This window comes from Amblyraja radiata, chromosome 19 (genome assembly GCF_010909765.2).
Source record: "Amblyraja radiata isolate CabotCenter1 chromosome 19, sAmbRad1.1.pri, whole genome shotgun sequence".
NCBI lineage: Eukaryota > Metazoa > Chordata > Chondrichthyes > Rajiformes > Rajidae > Amblyraja > Amblyraja radiata.
Genome location: NC_045974.1, coordinates 25,779,524 through 25,798,998, shown reverse-complemented (window position 1 = coordinate 25,798,998; position 19,475 = coordinate 25,779,524). Strand labels below are relative to the sequence as shown.

Below are 19,475 nucleotides of genomic sequence, written 5' to 3'. Positions count from 1 at the left end.
GTTGGAGGCTATTAACTCCAGAAGCATTGTGATGATTGGATCAGTCGTGTGAATGGTAGAAGAGGCATTTCGAATTCTAGTGCCAACAAATTTCGCTAATCTAGTCATACTTGCAGACTTAGTATGAACTCAAATTCCATAGCATCATAAAATTAAATCCAGAAAAAAAAGTGAATTATTCCCAGGTACATTTACGGTAACAATACTGGGGCAGCACAGTGGCGCAGCAGTAGAGGTGGTGCCTCACTGCGCCAGAGACCCAGGTTCAATCCTGTCTACGAGTGCTGTCTGTAAGGAGTTTGTACCTCATGGGTTTTCTACAGGTGTCTTGATTTCCTCCCACATTCCAAAGACGTGCAGGTATGTAGGTTAATTGGCTTCAGTAAAAAACCAATTGTCCCTAGAGTGTAGAATAGAACTGTTGTACAGGTGGTCACTGGTCCATACGGATTTGGTGGACCAAAGGGCCTGTTTCCAAGCTGTACCTCTAAACAAAACTAAACTTAAAAAGTAAAATCCTGCTCAATCCTGACCTCTCTGCTATGTGCATAGAGACCAGGAGTGTGTAGGTGAGTCAGCGAATCAGCAAGAGTCGATGGGAATGAGGGGAGTGTAAAGTGGGATAGATACTTTGTCACCAGGTCAATGTAGCTACCATATTTCAACCAAAACAAATTAAAATTATGTAATTGAATGAGCACCATATGCCATTGTGTATCAAACTGAGAAACAGTGGGAAAAACATCTCTTTTGGTCTTACACAGAGAAGTGAGTGATTTCAAGCACATTAAAAACAACACAAATTATACTTATGTACACATTTCAAAACTTCTAAAGGTGCTTCATGAAAACATTATCAAGCAAAGTTGACGCACAGCCACATGATGAGATATTATAGTTGGCCAAATGATCAGATTTTAAGGAGTATTTTAAGAGGAAAGAGAGGACAGGATTAGGAAAGGAATTCCAAAGGTTAAATCCAGCACAGTTTAAGCTTGCCCACAAATAATTCAGTGAATAATGTTGGGTAAGAATAAGGTCAGAATTGTAGGAATGTTTACAGAAAAAAAATGAAGCAGGGGAAAACCATGAATGAGAATATTTGGAGTGAGGTGCTCCTTAGCTAACTGCCAGTGTCCACAGGAATAATAGTGAATGGTGTGAGTTAGGCAGTTGCATGGAGATTTTGAATGAATTCAGGTGTACAGACAAGGAAGAGAGCCAGGCAAAATTGGGATGGAAGTAATGAAGTCAAGAAGACATTGATGAAACTTTTTAGTTCTATTGACAAACAGTTGCTTTTTTCCCCCCTCAATTCACCAGCCATTTCACACTAACCTGCTACAGATTTGACCTGCACCTTGATGGAAGATGGGAGGAAGTTGTCATTAAGACCTCTTGTCAGGCCTTACTCCCAGAATGCCCTGGTGACTTTATGACAACTTCCTCCTGTGGAAGACCTCTGAACTGTTTTTAAAGGCTCAGAAAAATCTGAGGCTGTTAAAATCCATTCAAATAGGCTTAAATACTTTTAAATTATTAAACAGGCTTGTTTCAAGATACTTCAAAGTCTTAATTTATGAGAAAAAATAACAAACTATTTACCTGCATTTATCTCCATGGAGTTTAAGCCTATAACTTCCAGAAAATGGCCACAATACAGATTCAGTGGTAAAAAAAAAAGGCATATGGTAGACTTTCCTTCATCAGTTGAGGCATTGAGTAAAAGAGTCAGGAAATCATGTTGCAGAATTACGAAACTAACCGCTGCATTTGGAGAAGGTGCAATTGAGATTTACTGAAATGTTGCCTGGATTAGAGGGTTTTAGCTATAAAGAGACGTTGGACAAACTTGGATTGTTTTTTCAGGATCGTTGAAGGTAGATAGAAGACCCTGATAGAATTTATAAAATGATGAGAAACATGGATAGGGTAGACAGTCAGAACATTTACCCAGGGTGGAATTGGTTAAGAGTAGAGGGCATAGATTTAAGGTCAGGGGGTGAAAATGTTAAGGAGATGAACGGGGCAAGAGTGTTGAGAGTGCCTGGAATGCATTGCCAGGAGTGGTGATGGAGACAGATACAATGGTGGCATTTTAGAGGCTTAGAGATAGACACATGGATATGCAGGGAATGGATATTATTCACATGCAGGCAGAAGAGATTAATTTAACTTGGCATCATGTTTGGCACTGACATTGTGGCCCGAAAGGCTGGGTCCGGTGCTGTACGGTTCTATGTTCTATGTTCTTAAGTTGGAGTCCAAATTCAGATGAAAGTGCCATTCTTCTGTCTCCAGCCTGCACTGATGTGATGTTGAGGTGTTCCACCCCCCAAGACACCAGTTCTCCACCACCAGGTCCAGATTCTGCCGGACCTCCAAGCTCGCCTCTGACCACCACTTTGGAAGGAGCAGGTGTAGAGGTCCAAGGGCAGTTGACCCATGAGGAGGATGCCAGAGGCACTTCTCGATAGAATCTGCTGCCAGGGTTGAGCAGGAATTAATATACCATCCTTTGAATCATTAAACCTAGGGATATGGATGTGGGTTATAGGGTTAGAGCCAGAAAGACTTTCAACTGGCCACTGGGCATGTGTTTGGCATTTTGGGCAGCACGGTGGTAGAGTTGTTGCTTTACAGTGCCAGTGACCCTGTTTCGATCTGTGCTGTCATACGGAGTTTGTACATTCTCCCTGCAACCGTGTCGGTTTCCTCCAGGTGCTCCGGTTTCCTGCCACATTCTAAAGAATTGTGTATTTTACATTAATTGGCTCCTGTAAAATGGCCCCTTGTGCACAAGATAGGACAACATAAAACCTAGAAAGGTACACAAAATTGCTGGAGGAACTCAGCGGGTGCAGCAGCATCTATGGAGCGAAGGAAATAGGCGACGTTTCGGGCCGAAACCCTAAAACCTAGAAAACTACATTCCTAGAATGGGATGATCACTGGTCAGCACTGGGTGGTCATTGGTTGGCACATACCCGGTAGGCTGAAGGGCCTGTTTCCACACTATCTAAAATTTTAAAAACTACAAACTAAACTAATAAATTACATTAGAATTTTACATGCTGTTTTGGAATTCATACATTAAAAAATAAGAAATAGTTTACGTTCTCCCTGTGACCCCGTGGGTTTTCTCTGGGTGCTCCGGTTTCCTCCCACATTCCGAAGACTTACAGGTTTGTGGGTTAATTAGCTTCTGTAAATTGTAAATTGTGCCTCGTGTACGAGATGGTATTAGTTCCTTCTCTCCAGAAATGCTGCCTGTCCCGCTGAGGTACTCCAGCATTTTGTGTCTACCTCAGATAGTATTAGTGTATGGGGTGATTGCTAGTTGGCGTGGACTCAGTGGGCCAAAGAGCCTGTTTGCGTGCCGGTTAGCTAAAGCCTAATTAACCTACAAACCTGCCTGTCTTGGGAACATTGGAGGAAACCGGAGCACCAGGAGAAAACCCACACGGTCACAGAGAGAATGTATAAACTCCACACAGACAGAACCCAAGGTCAGGATTGAACTCGGGTCTCTGGTGCTGTGAGGCAGCAGTTCTACCGCTGCGCCACTGTGCCGCCAAAATTTTCAAGACCATGTCCACTGTCAAGCAGCTAACAAAAGAGAATATTTTTTTCGTTAGAAAGTAAGTTTTAAATTCTTATTGTGAGCTATATTGTCATTAATGGTCAAAATTAACAAACATCTTTGCTACTTGTATTTTATTTACTGCTTACACTGAAAGCAAAGATTTACACAATTCCAAAAACAAAACCAAATGTAAAAAAAGTTTCAGAAACTGTGCTACATGTTACAGCATCACTGAGTTTAACACCTGCTCCACATCTTCATCATCTGGGTGGTCAATCTCTTCATTTTGCAACGTACACTGTAATCTTCACCATTAAATAAGATCTTTTAAGGATTTTGTCACATCAAATCATAACGCAGAATATTCCAAATAAAGATGAGGGTGCAATGATAAACATAATTGCTAACTAACTGTATACAAGCAGAACTGATGATACAACAAGCATGATTTGGGTTGGCAATATTATGTGGATAATGTAAAAATTATTTTAACAGTTTCAGAATGGTACCTCCATTTAACAACTTAAACCAAATTAAAAGATGTACTTTAGTGACAGAGCACATGTTTCAGTACACTGATGTTATTAAAATCATTGGAACTGTATTTGTTCATTTGCCAGAGAACAGCTGTAGTGCAGTTGCATTAGAAGTTGTTGGACTATCTGTTTTGTACAATTCATGTATATGGAAAAGCATTTACTCTCAATAGCAGACTGCAGTTTATACACATTTACCATAATGTAATTGCCTCTATAACAAAAGAAAAATCCGAACCGTTGAAACCTAAAGCTTCCCTGCGATTCGAAGTATTTAAAAGTCTGGCAGATTGTCCCAACTTGAAGCTGGAGGCTGCAACAAAGTCGTGGGAAGTGTGGGGGCGTACAGTCAGATAGCAGGGAAACTTAGGACATCACCATGTTGCCCCGTTTGTCCACTTGCTTGCTCCTACATCAAAATACGAGCCTTCTGTTCAGATGTGTCAAAGTCTGAGGCGGCCACACTATTAAAACCGAGTGAGAGAGGCCCGCTTGTTGTGAGCGACATTTCGGAACATGGCAGCAAAGCTCAACAGATCTGGAGTAGTGAGTCCTCCTCCGTTGTGTGTCCCATCAAGAAACAGAAGACTGGGGAAAATCTGTCCGTCAGATTCCACATCCCAGGAGATTTCTTAATGGATTGGTTTTCTCTCTCCAAAGTTTGAGAGCTCTGCATACCACACAGTCTTTGCTCATGGGGGTGATTCCCAGGTCAACCTCCCTGGGAACCTGCAACAGGGTGATGAAAGAAGAACAGGACTCAACAATTGAGATAAGGTATCTTCAAAAAGCAGCTGGCCTTCCTCGTCAACTATCGTGTCACCTGAGAACAAAAAACAACGGAAGGTTAGAATCCATCGGAGGAACCCGTCAACTTGCAGAACAAACCCCCAAAATGTATTTCTTAAATCCGATTTGGGAATGTTACCGTATATTTGAAACAAGATGGTCGCTATAGAGAGAAGGTGTATTGAGGGAGACCCAAAAGATCAGCAATGATCAGTGATTAATTTTATTCAACAGGTACAGCTAAAAAAAGACATGAAATGCTAGAGTAACTCAGCAGAATGGGCCGCATCTCTGGAGAACATGGCTAGGTGATGTTTCTGGTTGGGACCCTTCTTCAGAATATGTCACCTATCCCTATACTCCAGGGATGCTGCCTGATCAGCTGAGTTACTGCAGCACTTTGTGTCTTCCTTTGCAAATCAGCATCTGCAGTTTCAAGAGCGAAAGATAAGCTGTGTATTTAACTATTTTATGCCATTCTTGAGTTTGAGTTTGTTTAGTATATTGTCGCATGTACCGAGGTAGAGTGAAAAGCTTTTGTTGCTCGATAACCAGTCAGTGGAAAGACAATACATGATTACATTCGAGCCAATACATACTGATTTGATATGTACGTGTTTGGCCTCCATGATGACTGAATCACGGGATGACTAAGCTGTTTTCAATTTCCAATGAATAAGGCAAGAAGACTATTGCTAGCAGAAGGACTTACATTGACCTGTGGATGTGTGTGCAGACAGAAGAATATCAGTCACTCATTATGTCTATTTATTTGTAGGAAAGGACTGCAGATGCTGGTTTAAATCAAAAGTAGACACAAATTGCTGGAGTAACTCAGCGGGACAGGCAGCATCTCGAGAGAGTTGTCCCGCTGAGTTACTCCAGCATTTTGTGTCTACCATGTCTCTTTATTTCCTCTCTTTAGATTGACATGCCCAAAGCGGGATTTAGATCTGCATTAAATTATTTTGGGGCATTTGAGTGTGTGTTATAAATTCTCACTCCCCGTTGGATTGCAACCTTGTCGTGGTCGGGGAGCTTGTGTGTCTCCCTGGAGGACCCCTGGAGCTATGCCAGTAGGAGATTCGTCTCCTGTTAGGGTCTCCCATGCCTTCTCTCCATACCCCCGATCCCTTTTGCCACAAGGGCCACATCTAACTCCCTCTTAAATATAGCCAATGAACTGGCCTCAACTACCTTCTGTGGCAGAGAATTCCAGAGATTCACCACTCTCTGTGTGAAAAATGTTTTCCTCATCTCGGTCCTAAAAGATTTCCCCCTTATCCTTAAACTGAGACTTCCAGGGCTATCGACCTGACCTAGGGTAGTGTCCAGAAGCTAGCCCAGAACAGACAGGAATGGAGGACCTTTGTTGCTGCCCTACATGCCCGGATACATAATAGGCAGTAAGTAAGTAAATAAGTATAAATTCTCAGAGGCATGAGGTAATGGCCATCAACATTCCTATCAATTTGTCAATGCATATTTTTGCCAATTTTAAGTTAATAAGACGACAAAATGTTTTGTAAAATTAAAGATCCACACCAAACAAGAAAGACCATGAACTCATTTTCCAATTGTGTATTTTGATACTGTTTTTTCTTTTCACTATCTTGTAGCATTTACGGTCACAAGATGTATTATCTATAATTTATGTTTTTGTGTATTTTCTGACTGTGATGTTGCTGCAAGCAAGACTTTCCTTGTAACCGTACCGAACTGGACGTGCAGATCATAATAAACTTAATTTTAAGTTCCTGGGAACCATCATCTCCAAGGACCTTAAGTGGGGGGCTACCATCGACTCCACAGTCAAAAAAGCACAACAGAGGATGTACTTCCTGCGGCAGCTGAGGAAGCACAATCTGCCACAGACAATGATGGTCCAATTCGGCTCATCGAGTCTGCTATGCCATTCAATCATGGCTGATCTATCATTCCCTCTTGACCCCATTCTCCTCGTAACCTTTGACATCCTTATTAATCAAGAATCTGTCAATCACTGCCTTAAAATGATCCATTGCCTTGAACTCCACAGACATTTGTGGCAATGAATTCCACATATTTATCACCCTCCAACTAAAGAAATTCATTCTTTCCCTCATTTCCTTTCCAAAGGTACATCCTTTCATTCTGAAGCTGTGCCCTCTGGTCCTAGACTCCCTCACTAGACAATAGACAATAGGTGGAGGAGTAGGCCATTCAGCCCTTCAAGCCAGCACCACCATGCACTGTGATCATGGCTAGTCATTCATTCAGTACCCCGTTCCTGCCTTCTCACCATATCCCCTGACTCCTCTATCTTTAAGAGCTCTATCTAACTCTCTTGAAAGCATCCGGAGAATTTGCCTCCACTGCCTTCTGAGGCAGAAAATTTACAACTCTCTGGGTAAAAAAGTTTTTCCTCATCTCCGTTCTAAATGTCCTACCCCTTATTCTTAAACTGTGGCCCCTGGTTCTGGACTCCCCCAACATCAGAAACATGTTTACTGCCTCTAGCATGTCCAATCCCTTAATAATCTTAAACGTTCCAATAAGATATCCTCTCATCCTTCTAAATTCCAGAGTATACAAGCCCAGCCGCTCCATTCTATCAACATATGACAGTCCCGCCATCCTGGGAATTAACCTCGTGAACCTACGCTGCACTCCCTCAATAGCAAGAATGTCCATCCTCAAATTCGGAGACCAAAACTGCACACAATACTCCAGGTGCCGTCTCACCAGGGCCTTGTACCACTGCTCCTGTACTCAACTCCTCTTGTTATGAAGGCCAACTTGCCATTAGCTTTATTCACTGCCTGCTGTACGTGCATGCTTACTTTCAGTGAGTGATGAACAAGGACCCCCCGATCTCTTTGTACTTCCCCTTCTCCCACCTTGACATAATTCAGATATTAATCTGCCTTCCTGTTTTTGCCACCAAAGTGGATAACCTCACATTTATCCATATTAAACACCATTGATCAAGCATGTGAACCAACAAAATACCAGGTCAAAGGGAGGCTACAGATTTTTGGCTGTTGAGTAGAGCAACTACTTGTGGATAAAAACTGTTTTTATGTCTGACTATGGCAGCTTTGACAGTCCGGAGTCGCCTTTCAGAGGGAAGTGATTCAAAGAGTTTGTGGCCAGTGTGAGAGGGGTCAGAGATGATCTTGCCCGCTCGCTTCCTGGCCCTTGCAGTGTACAGTTCATCAATGGAGAGAAGGTTGCAGCCAATAATCTTCTCTGCTGATCGGACGATTCGCCATGCATCCACCCACTCACCCAACCTGTCCAAGTCACCCTGCAGCCTCTAGGTGTCGGGCTTGGTGGCTGAGCTAAACCAGACCATGATGGAGAAGGTGAGAACAGTCTCTACGATGGCCGTGTAGAATTGGACCATCATTGTCTGTGGCAGATTGTGCTTCCTCAGCTGCCGCAGGAAGTACATCCTCTGTTGTGCCTTTTTGACTGTGGAGTCGATGGTAGCCCCCCACTTAAGGTCCTTGGAGATGATGGTTCCCAGGAACTTAAAATTGAGTTTATTATGATCTGCACGTCCAGTTCGGTACGGTTACAAGGAAAGTCTTGCTTGCAGCAACATCACAGTCAGAAAATACACAAAAACATAAATTATAGATAATACATCTTGTGACCGTAAATGCTACAAGATAGTGAAAAGAAAAGACAGTATCAAAATACACAATTGGAAAATGAGTTCATGGTCTTTCTTGTTTGGTGTGGATCTTTAATTTTACAAAACATTTTGTTGTCTTATTAACTTAAAATTGGCAAAAATATGCATTGACAAATTGATAGGAATGTTGATGGCCATTACCTCATGCCTCTGAGAATTTATACTTATTTACTTACTTACTGCCTATTATGCCTCCGGGCATGTAGGGCAGTAACAAAGGTCCTCCATTCCTGTCTGTTCTGGGCTAGCTTCTGGACACTACCCTAGGTCAGGTCGATAGCCCTGGAAGTCTCAGTTTAAGGATAAGGGTGAATCTCTGGAATTCTCTGCCACAGAAGGTAGTTGAGGCCAGTTCATTGGCTATATTTAAGAGGGAGTTAGATGTGGCCCTTGTGGCGAAGCTGATGACACATTTGCTGACATCCCCTCCACACCCACTCTATCCAGGCCTTTCCTATTCGGTATTTCAAATCTGCCCAACAATTGCAGCAGAGGTTACTAATGGAAAGGGTTACCAATTCTGAATTGGCATTTTCCTGAAGGATTTCCTGCTACCAAACATCCAGTTCCTTCCTCCATATTTTGTGTCTAACAAATGGCTGCAATGTGTCTTTATGGCCAGCTGCAGCTTGGACTTTGAAAGTGGCCGCAAATCTGGCGTCTCTTGTATAAGGTGTTGATGGGCTGTTTCTATACACTTTGCACTTAATCTTGGATTGTGTTAATGTATAGTAATGCTTTACTGAACTGTTTGAAAAAAAGAATTTCACTGTACCTCTGTACATGCGATGTAGTTTAGTTTAGATTTTTAGTTTTGAGATATAGCACGGAAATAGGCCCTTCGGCCCACCAAGTACACGCCGACTTGCGATCATCATACACTAGCACTATCCTACACACTAGGGATAATTTACAATCTTTACCTAAGCCTATTAACCTACAAACCTGTACATCTTTGGAATATGGGAGGAAACTGGAGCACCTGGCGAAAACCCAGGAGGTCACGGGGAGAATGTACAAACTCTATACAGACAGCAACCATAGTCAGAATCAAACCTGGGTCTCTGGCGCTGTAAGGCAGCATCTCTACTGTGTGCCACCATGTCGCCCCAGGAGAATAAAGAACCATTGAACCACAATGCTCCCATGTATGCTCAAACATGTTTTACATTACTGCCAAGGTGGATTTCTAGCCATTGCTGTAAAGACATTGCTTTGACCATGACTCACATGGAGACCACAAAGATGAACATATCTCATGCATTGCCTCAAACAGCCTCCTGCACCAACACATCATGAAACAAATACATAACTATCTGTGGACAGGACTGGACAAAACCTTTATTTTTATGGGGGGGGTTGGGAAGGGAAAGTCATCTGCCAATTGGAAAGTTAACTGTGCGTTGGAAGGAAATGCAGGTGCTGGTTTATACCGAAGATAGACACAAAATGCTGAAGTAACTCAGCGGGTCAGGCAGCATCTCTGGAGAAAAGGAATAGGTGACCTTTTGGGTCGAGGCCTTTTCTTAAGACATCATCTGATCCTTTTCTCCAGAGATGCTGCCTGACCCGCTGAGTTTCTCCAGCACTCTGTGTCTATCTTTGGAAAGTTCAAAGGCCTATCTCAAATGCTGATGTGGCGTAACTACAAGACAATCTAACCATTATAGAAACCACCCTGGACAGCATCACTAAATGTCAGCAATGGTTGTGATAAAGGTTCATGTTCCAAATCATTAACCTGTAAATCCTCTTGCAAATAACAACTGATCAGGTTTCCCAGAAGGGTTTCGGCCCGAAACGTCGCCTATTTCCTTCGCTCCATAGATGCTGCTGCTCCCGCTGAGTTTCTCCAGCAATTTTGTGTACCTTCCCATATTCAATGTTTTCTTTTCCAAATTATCTCACGATAAACACATTGCTTTCAACTGCAGTAGAAATGGAGGCTGACTTTTAGAGACTCACTTCAGGATGCTGTAATCTGCAGTAAATGTGCTGTTAGATCTCGGCATAGTTTCATTCAACTACACACAGTGTAACAACATGTTCTGGTGACAAAAACAAACAGCTAACGATCTCTCCAGTCATCGCTGTCTGCTTTCAGTAAGACAGTGCGTATTAATGGCACTTTATGCATAGCAATGCACCATAGCAACCAATCTGAAAAGAAGGTGCAGCAACTCATGGAGTTCCATCAATGACAAAAGAATATTCGCCCCCTCCATAGAATCAACCACATTGGAGACGAATGTCCAGCAGTTTGATCACATTGCATTGGTTTTAGTCATAGAGTTGTACAGCATAGAAACAAGCCGTTCTGGCCGTTATGTCCACATTGTCCATTTTGCCCACCTATGCTAACTCCATTTGCCAGCAAAAGAACTGCATTCAGAGCAAACTGTTTTCAGAACTATTCAATGGAGAACTATTTTGACCCAGAATTAATCCATATGTGTAATCACTCCTCTGTGTAATCACTCCTCATTTGTAAAATACGATCAGAAACTTTGTTTCATGTCACACGACTTCTGCGTGGAAACAGGCCCGTCGGCTCACCGACTCCCTATGTCAACCATCGATCACCCGTACACTAGTTCAATGTTATCCCACTTTTGCATCCTACATACCAGGGGAAATTTACAGAAGCCAATTATCTTACAAACTTGTACGTCTGTGGAATGTGGGAGATAACCGGAGCACCTGGAGAAATCCCATGTGAGCACGGCCCCCAAAGTCAGGATGGAACCTGAATCTTTGGTGCTGTACCACTGCACCACTGTGCCGCCCTGCAGATAAGAGTTAAAATATGGGGGGATTTAATGAGTATATGTGGAAAATTAAATTAGATTAATATAGGTTTAGTGCAAATGGGTGCTTGGTGTGCAGCACCCACTCAATCAGCTGATGGGCCTTTACCCGTTCTTTGTGACCCTGTGATTTTAATGCAGATTGGAAATCTGAAATAAAATGTGGGGCAGGTTCAGGTGAAAGTTCATGCTACTGAGAGCTGCAGATAAATTAGCAATAAATTGAAAAACCAATAAACTCAATAATCCACAACATATTCTGAAAACCGCCCCACTTGTTATACTGCTGTATAAAGACATTAAAGAAAACAATATTACTTATTGATTATTTCAGCCATGATTAAAGATTACTCTCTAGATTTACAAATATTTGAAGTAATGTGATGAATTAACCTGTGACATGAGTTTCAATTAGACTGCAAAATGGTGACACATAAACTATCAGAATCCAAGAACTAAAAACAGAACAACTGGAAGAACTCAATGGGAAAGCAGCATCTGTGGATGTAAAGGTTATGTCAGTTTCGGGTCAAGACCTGCAACAGGGATGATTTACACCTTTCTGCCTCAACAGATAGGGTGGCACAGTGGTGGAGTGGCAGAGCCACTGCCTCACAGCACCAGAGACCCGTGTTCGATCATGACTAGGGGTACTGTCTGTGTGGAGTTTGTACCTTCTACCTGTGACCGTGTGGGTCTTGCCAGATTATCCATTTTGCCAGACCAACTGAGGTCACATAATAATAATCAATAATACACCACTGACCCACTAATTATATCCCATCCATGTGGCTAAAGCACCATGGACTGAGAGAAACTTAAATAAAGAATTAACATAGAATAAACAATTAACTATTTCAGGATGGAGGCACATGTCCCAAAAGAACGTGAGCCACACGCAACGCTGTCGTAATTTTGTCCGGATTAAAGGAGGTGCCAGACCATCAGTTGCCGGAAGATTGCCGGACACCCATCTTTTCATGGGCAGTTAGGGATAGGCAGTAAGTGCTGGTCTTGCAAACAACACAGGTGTATTGCAATTGAATAAATTGAACAAAAATTCTGATAACTCAACATGCAGCTGTCTAGTAACCCAACCTACAGCACAAATTGTGGATGAATCCCCACTGACCAAATTCAGCGTTACTCCGTGAGCTGCAGCAGCTTAGCTTTGGATATATGCAAGCAATAAATAATATAAATATGCATTGCTTAGAACCAGAGTAAACTTGGCTAGGGTGTGCTTAATGGCATCACTTGAGGTGAGGCGACCTTCTGAATTCTCCAACATATCTCCATCTTAGTTAAGAAGGTTAAACTGTTGGGTATAAATGCAGGAATAGCAAGATGGATTCAGCAATGGCTGAATGGGAGAAGCCAGAGGGTAATGGTGGATGGCTGTTTGTCGGGTTGGAGGCAGGTGACTAGTGGAGTGCCTCAGGGATCTGTGTTGGGTCCTTTGTTGTTTGTCATGTACATCAATGATCTGGATGAAGGGGTGGTAAATTGGATTAGTAAGTATGCAGATGATACCAAGATAGGGGGTGTTGTGGATAATGAAGAGGATTTCCAAAGTCTACAGAGTGATTTAGGCCATTTGGAAAAATGGGCTGAAAGATGGCAGATGGAGTTTAATGCTGATAAATGTGAGGTGTTACACCTTGGCAGGACAAATCAAAATAGGACGTACATGATAAATGGTAGGGAATTGAAGAATACAGTTGAACAGAGGGATCTGGGAATAACCGTGCATAGTTCCTTGAAGGTGGAATCTCATATAGATAGGGTGGTAAAGAAAGCTTTTGGTATGCTAGCCTTTATAAATCAGAGCATTGAGTATAGAAGCTGGGATGTAATGTTAAAATTGTACAAGGCATTGGTGAGACCAAATCTGGAGTATGGTGTACAATTTTGGTCGCCCAATTATAGGAAGGATGTCAACAAAATAGAGAGAGTACAGAGGAGATTTACTAGAATGTTGCCTGGGTTTCAACAACTAAGTTACAGAGATAGGTTGAATAAGTTAGGTCTTTATTCTCTGGAGCGCAGAAGGTTAAGGGGGGACTTGATAGAGGTCTTTAAAATGATGAGAGGGATAGACAGAGTTGATGTGATCAAGCTTTTCCCTTTGAGAATAGGGAAGATTCAAACAAGAGGACATGACTTCAGAATTAAGGGACAGAAGTTTAGGGGTAACATGAGGGGGAACTTCTTTACTCAGAGAGTGGTAGCGGTGTGGAATGAGCTTCCAGTGGAAGTGGTGGCGGCAGGTTCGTTGGTATCATTTAAAAATAAATTGGATAGGCATATGGATGAGAAGGGAATGGAGGGTTATGGTATGAGTGCAGGCAGGTGGGACTAAGGGAAAAAAGTTGTTCGGCACGGACTTGTAGGGCCGAGATGGCCTGTTTCCGTCCTGTAATTGTTATATGGTTATATATGGTTATTCTCCATCCTATTGTTAGAAGTAGATACAACACTGAAATAGTGCTTATAATCTGGTAGGTGCTCTAGCAACACCTATTGGTAAAAAGCTTCTGTACAAGTAGATGTGGATATAATGCAGGATGTAAATAGGCACAGCACTAACATTTTTCAAGTTATACTTGGACAGCTTCCGAAAGATATATTCAATGAGGCTTTAAGCTAAGTGAGGGTCATGTTGCAGATGAAATATAAGTTATTATGCCTGCAATTAATGGATCATTGAAAGTTTATACAACAGCTGCCATCTGGGAACCACCCTTCAGAAAGCTAAATTAAACCCATTTGAATGACTAAGCATTCTCGTACTTGAATGGTAGAGATTCATCCCAGCAGTGGAGCATGGTTGGTGGAACAGTTTTATATTATTTATATTTTTGGCCTTTGTGTTCTTCCATAATAAAAGGGCAGCACAGTGGCACAGCGGTAGAGCCACTGCCTTGCAGCGTCAGAGACCCGGATTCAATACTGACTACGAGTGCTGTCACCCCATGGCACGAACATTGAATCCCCCAATTTCAGGTAACACTTGCCACCTCTATCACTTTCTCTGTCCTATCTACAGCGGCACAGTGGTGGAGTTGCTGCCTTACAACGCCAGAAACAGGCGTTCAATCCTGACCATGGGTGCTGTTTGTACGAAGTTTGTACATTCTCCCTGTGTCCGCGCAGGTTGCCTCCAGGTGCTCTGGTTTCCTCCCACAACCCAAGAAGGTGTGGGTTTGTGGGTTAATTGGCTTCTGTAAATTGTTCCTAGTGTGTAGTGTATAGAGTCATAGAGCATACAGTGAAGAAACAGGTCCTTCAGACCAACCCACCCACATGGACCAACATGTCCCATCTGCACTAGTCCCACCTGCCTGTGTTTGACCCATATCCCTCTAATCCCATGTCCTATCCATGTACCTGTCCAAATGTTTCTTAAAAATTGGGATACTACCTGCCTTAACTACATCCTCCGGCAGCTGTTTCCATACACCAACCACCCTCTGAGTGAAAATGTTACCCCTTAGATTCCTATTAAATCTTTCCCCCCTCACTTTAAACCTATGACCCTTGGTTCTTGATTTCCCTACTCTGGGCAAGAGACTCTGCCCGTATACCCGATCTATTCCTCTCATGATCTTATACACCTCTATAAGATCACCCCTCATTCTCCTGCACTCCAAGCAATAGAGTCCTAGCCTACTCAACCTCTCCCTATAGTTCAGGCCCACGAGTCCTGACAACATCCTTAGAAATCTTCTCTGCACCCTTTCCAGCTTGAAGATAGAACTAGTGTACGGGTGATCGTTGGTCGACGTGGACTCAATGGGCCGAAGGTCAGTTTCGGCGCTGTACCTCCAAACTAAAACTAAAGTAATAAAAGGATACAGAGAATTGAAAGCAACATTTCTGGTGTCAAGATTTTCTTTACAAGTCTGTGGTGAGACATTAAAACGCCAGTACATGAGCTCGATGATATCTTAACTGAAAGAACTCAACAGCCTATAACTGATGGGCTAACGTGTCTTCAATTACATGACCACTGATGTAACGTATTTGAACTGTCATATAGGTTATTGATTTAACAGAGTGTTTTGAAAGGTACACAGTACAGAGTACAAGTGGGGTTGTAGCTTGAGTTCTGGTCAATAATTATTTACACTACAGGGTTAGAAGTCAGGTTTCTAATGCTGCAAACGCGAAAATGAGCATGTCATGTCATCTAAGCAGTTCTCACCTCCGTAGTCAGGATAACAAGGAGCTGCGCACCAGAATCGAAGCAGACCCCCCAGGGGAATACAATGGACGAACAAGGGGATGGGAAATGTTGAAGCTGGGAGATCACTATCAAAAAGTGAACATCAAGACCACCTTTCCTCTACACCGACCTCCACAACTCCTAACTATCCTAAATGCTTGTAGCTCACAGATAATCACCTGTAAACAATACAATTGGGCCTGGTTTGAGTAGGCCATGAGCTACATCACCATTATGTCCCAGTGCTGATAAACTTACGTAACAGAGGACAGACGGTTAGAAAGACTGAAGTAAATAAGTAGGGTGGCACAGTGGCGCAGCAGTAGAGTTGCTGCCTTGCAGCGCCAGAGACTCGGGTTCAATCCTGACGACGGGTGCTAACTGTACGGAGTTTGTACTTTCTCCCCGTGACCTGCATGGGTTTTCCCCGGGTGCTACGGTTTCCTGCTACACTCCAAAGATGCACAGGTTTGTAGGTTAATTGGCTTCAGTAAAAATTGTAAATTGTCCCTAGTGTGGAGGGTAGTGCTAATGTACGGGCTGATCGCTGGTCGGCGCAAACTCGGTGGGCCGAAGGGCCTGTTTCCACACTGTATCTTGAAAACTGAAAAACTAAAATTATAACGAAACAATTGGAAGGGAGATCATTTTAGAATAATGAGATTTTAATGGGTCTGTATATTTATTAAAGTCCCTTTCATCTCAATGACTTACAATAATATTAATTTACTTTTAGTTTTTAATTAAGTGAATTGTCAGTGCATGGTCAAAATGAATAGAATTAATTGAAAGGGCGGCACAGTGGTGCCACAGTAGAGTTGCTGCCTTACAGCGCCAGAGACCAGGGTTCGATCCTGACTACGGGTGCTGCCTGTACGGAGTTTGTACGTTCTACCTGTGACCTCATGGGTTTTCTCCGGGTGCTCCGTTTTCTTCCCATGGACGGGACCCTTCTTCAGACTGATTTACTACACACGTTGTATGTCATCAGAGTTTTTGTGTAAGAGTTTAAAATGGTTAGAGTTAGAAGAGTTAGAATTGATTAGAAATGGCCTGCTCTATTATGTGAACGTACTCTTCCTCAAGATCAACATAACATAAACACTATTTTTTAATGTCCCTACTTATCTTGGCTTTTAAAGCTTATGTAATCCTTTAGTTAAAAAGGATGTGCAGGAGTATAGTGGGTTGTAATTAGCTATCCCGTCCTTCACTCATTCCGTTTGTTCTCCATAGTAGTTACCCTAAATACCAGGTATTTATTATTGTTATTCAATTTTATTTCATTGAGTAGGATGGCATTCAATGGGATTTGCAGAATAATTCCTGTGTTACATGGTTCTTCATAAGTTTATAAGTTCCTAAGTTATAGGAGCAGAATTAGGCCATTCTGCCCATCGAGTCTACTCTGCCTTTCATTCATGGCTGATCTATCTTTCCCTCTCAACCCCATTCTCCTGCCTTCTCCTTCTATCCTGTGACACCCTTATTAATCAATAATCTGTCAATCTCCACTTTACAAATACCCAATGACTTGGCAATGAATTCCACAGATTCACCACCCTCTGACTAAAGAAATTCCTCCTCATCTCCTTTCCAGAGGTACGTCCTTTTATGCTGAGGCTGTGCACTCTGGTCCTAGACACTCCCACTAGTGGAAACATGCTCTCCACATCCACTTGTTCACTATTCGGTAAGATTCAATGAGGTCCCTCCCCCCTCATCCTTCTAAACTCCAGCGAGTGGAGGCCGTGCCTTCAAATGCACATCATATGTCATTATAGTGGAAACATCCTCACCACGTCCACTTTATCCACGCCTTTCAATGATTCTCCAATGAGTATTGAACCAATACTGTTTAATTGGACAATAAATGGACAGCAAAAATGGGAAATGTTGTACCCAGTATATACCAATGCTGTGATGTTTAGAATTTGGAGTAGGTAATTGTTAGGTAAGTGTACTGATGGATATGGGGTCATGTAGTCCCATTAGTTAAGAAAGGAGGCAGAATGAAACAGACACTGTAGTAATGTAAAATAAATATAAATGAGTATAGGAATGTCATTATTTTTAGGAGATATGTGTACATTATGATTCCATATTGTGCAAATGTATCATTCTCTGAATTGTACTTTTAATTTCCATAAAACCTACCCATCTTTTAAAATTCCCTTTCAGAATTGCTATGGAAAAATTTAAATATCTGGGTGTTCAGGTAACCAGAAAATATGCTTCTAATCAACGCAAACTTCCTGCCTTTAGTTACTAAATTAAACGCTTATTCAATTTTGGAAAACACTTCCGATGTCTCTAATAGGCAGAATAAATGCTATAAAGATGATCTTTCTCCCACAAATTCTCTATTTATTTCAATCAATACCGATATACCTACCTAAAATCTTTTTTTAAAATCTTGATTCTCGGATTACAAACTTTACCTGGGATTATAAAACACATAGAATTCATAAACGACATCTATATAAACCCAAAGAAATGGGCGGATTGGCGCTCCCCAATTTCGTATACTATTATTGGGCAACGAATATTAAAAATGTAATTTATTGGCTGGATAACACATGCCAACATGTAGACTGGTTAATAATGGAGAGAGAGGATTGCTCGCCTTTTAATATAGGCGCGATTCTTCTCTCCCCAACAAAGTTGATGAACACACTATATGATAAAAATTTGATTATTCACAGCACTCTACTAATCTGGAGACAAGTAAAATCAACTTTTAAACTAAGATATTTATCTCTTCCCTCACCTATAGCTAATAACCCTTTGTTCAAGCCATCTATTATAGATAAAACGTTTACTTATTGGGAAAGACTAGGAATTAAAAAACTTGGAGATCTCTACGAGATGGGAACTCATCTTTCATTTCAGGAATTACAGTCGAAATATCACCGGAAAGGTAATCAATATTTCAGATATCTTTAAAGTCGAGACTATTTGAAAACATATACCCATGACTACCAAACTCTGCTGCCAGATATATTAGACGAATGTATGAATAGAAACTCAGTCAAACAATTTAACATCATATTTGTATAACACCCTTCTAAATATAGAAATTCCATCGTCAGACACAATTAGAAGAGACTGGGAAGAGGAACTAGGCCTGAAAATTCCAAAAGACAGTTTGGAAGAAAATCTGTTATATATACACAATTGTTCGATTAATGTTAGACATACTTTAATTCCATTGAAAACACTGCACAGACTCTACTATTCAAAGACTAAACTGAACAAGATCTTTTCAAATGTATCTCCTATTTGTGACAAATGTCTCCTTCAAGAAGCAACTATAACACATTCGCCTCTTGCATAAAACTACATAACTTTTGGAAAGGAATTTTTGAAATTTTCTTAAAAACATTAAAAACAAAACTGGACCCCGACACGGAACTGATTATTCTCGGAACGTCAGAAGTCTGCCCTGAGCTATCAATATTTCAAAGACGTTTCCTTAATTATGGCCTGATAACGGCGAAAAAACGAATACTTAAATTCTGGAAAAATACGTCTGCCCCTACATCTTGAAAATATGAGACATGTCTAAGCAGAAACACCAGAGCAATTTTCGAAGACATGGACACCATTTATTGATTCATTACAAGGATAGTATGGTGCAACACAATTTTGGAATTAAATCGAATTACGGGTTGGGTGATGGGTGGGGAGAGATATGAAGCAGGTATATCATCACTTTTTGTTTTTCTTTCTGTTATTGTCTTTTTATTTCTTTACGTTTTTCTTATTTCTTTTATTTACTCACTCTTCGGCTACATCAATTTGCTAGTCTAGGGGTTCTATTCTTGCACATTCACTTTCTCTCTCT

General features: G+C 41.6%; 1 protein-coding gene across 5 annotated transcripts in view; it reads right to left on the bottom strand.

Moving 5' to 3' along the window:
- Window positions 1–3,700: 3,700 nt before the first annotated feature.
- The window catches only part of tafa2 (TAFA chemokine like family member 2), a 201,764-nt gene continuing 185,989 nt past the window's right edge, over window positions 3,701–19,475 (bottom strand). For all 5 annotated transcript variants that reach the window (XR_004414869.1, XR_004414867.1, XR_004414870.1 and 2 more), the window contains one exon: window positions 3,701–4,945. Coding sequence is in view for 1 of the 5 variants with exons in the window: in XM_033038111.1 (XP_032894002.1) it covers window positions 4,934–4,945 (12 nt within the window). In the remaining 4 variants the exon portion in view is untranslated. The remainder of the gene's footprint in view (window positions 4,946–19,475) is intronic.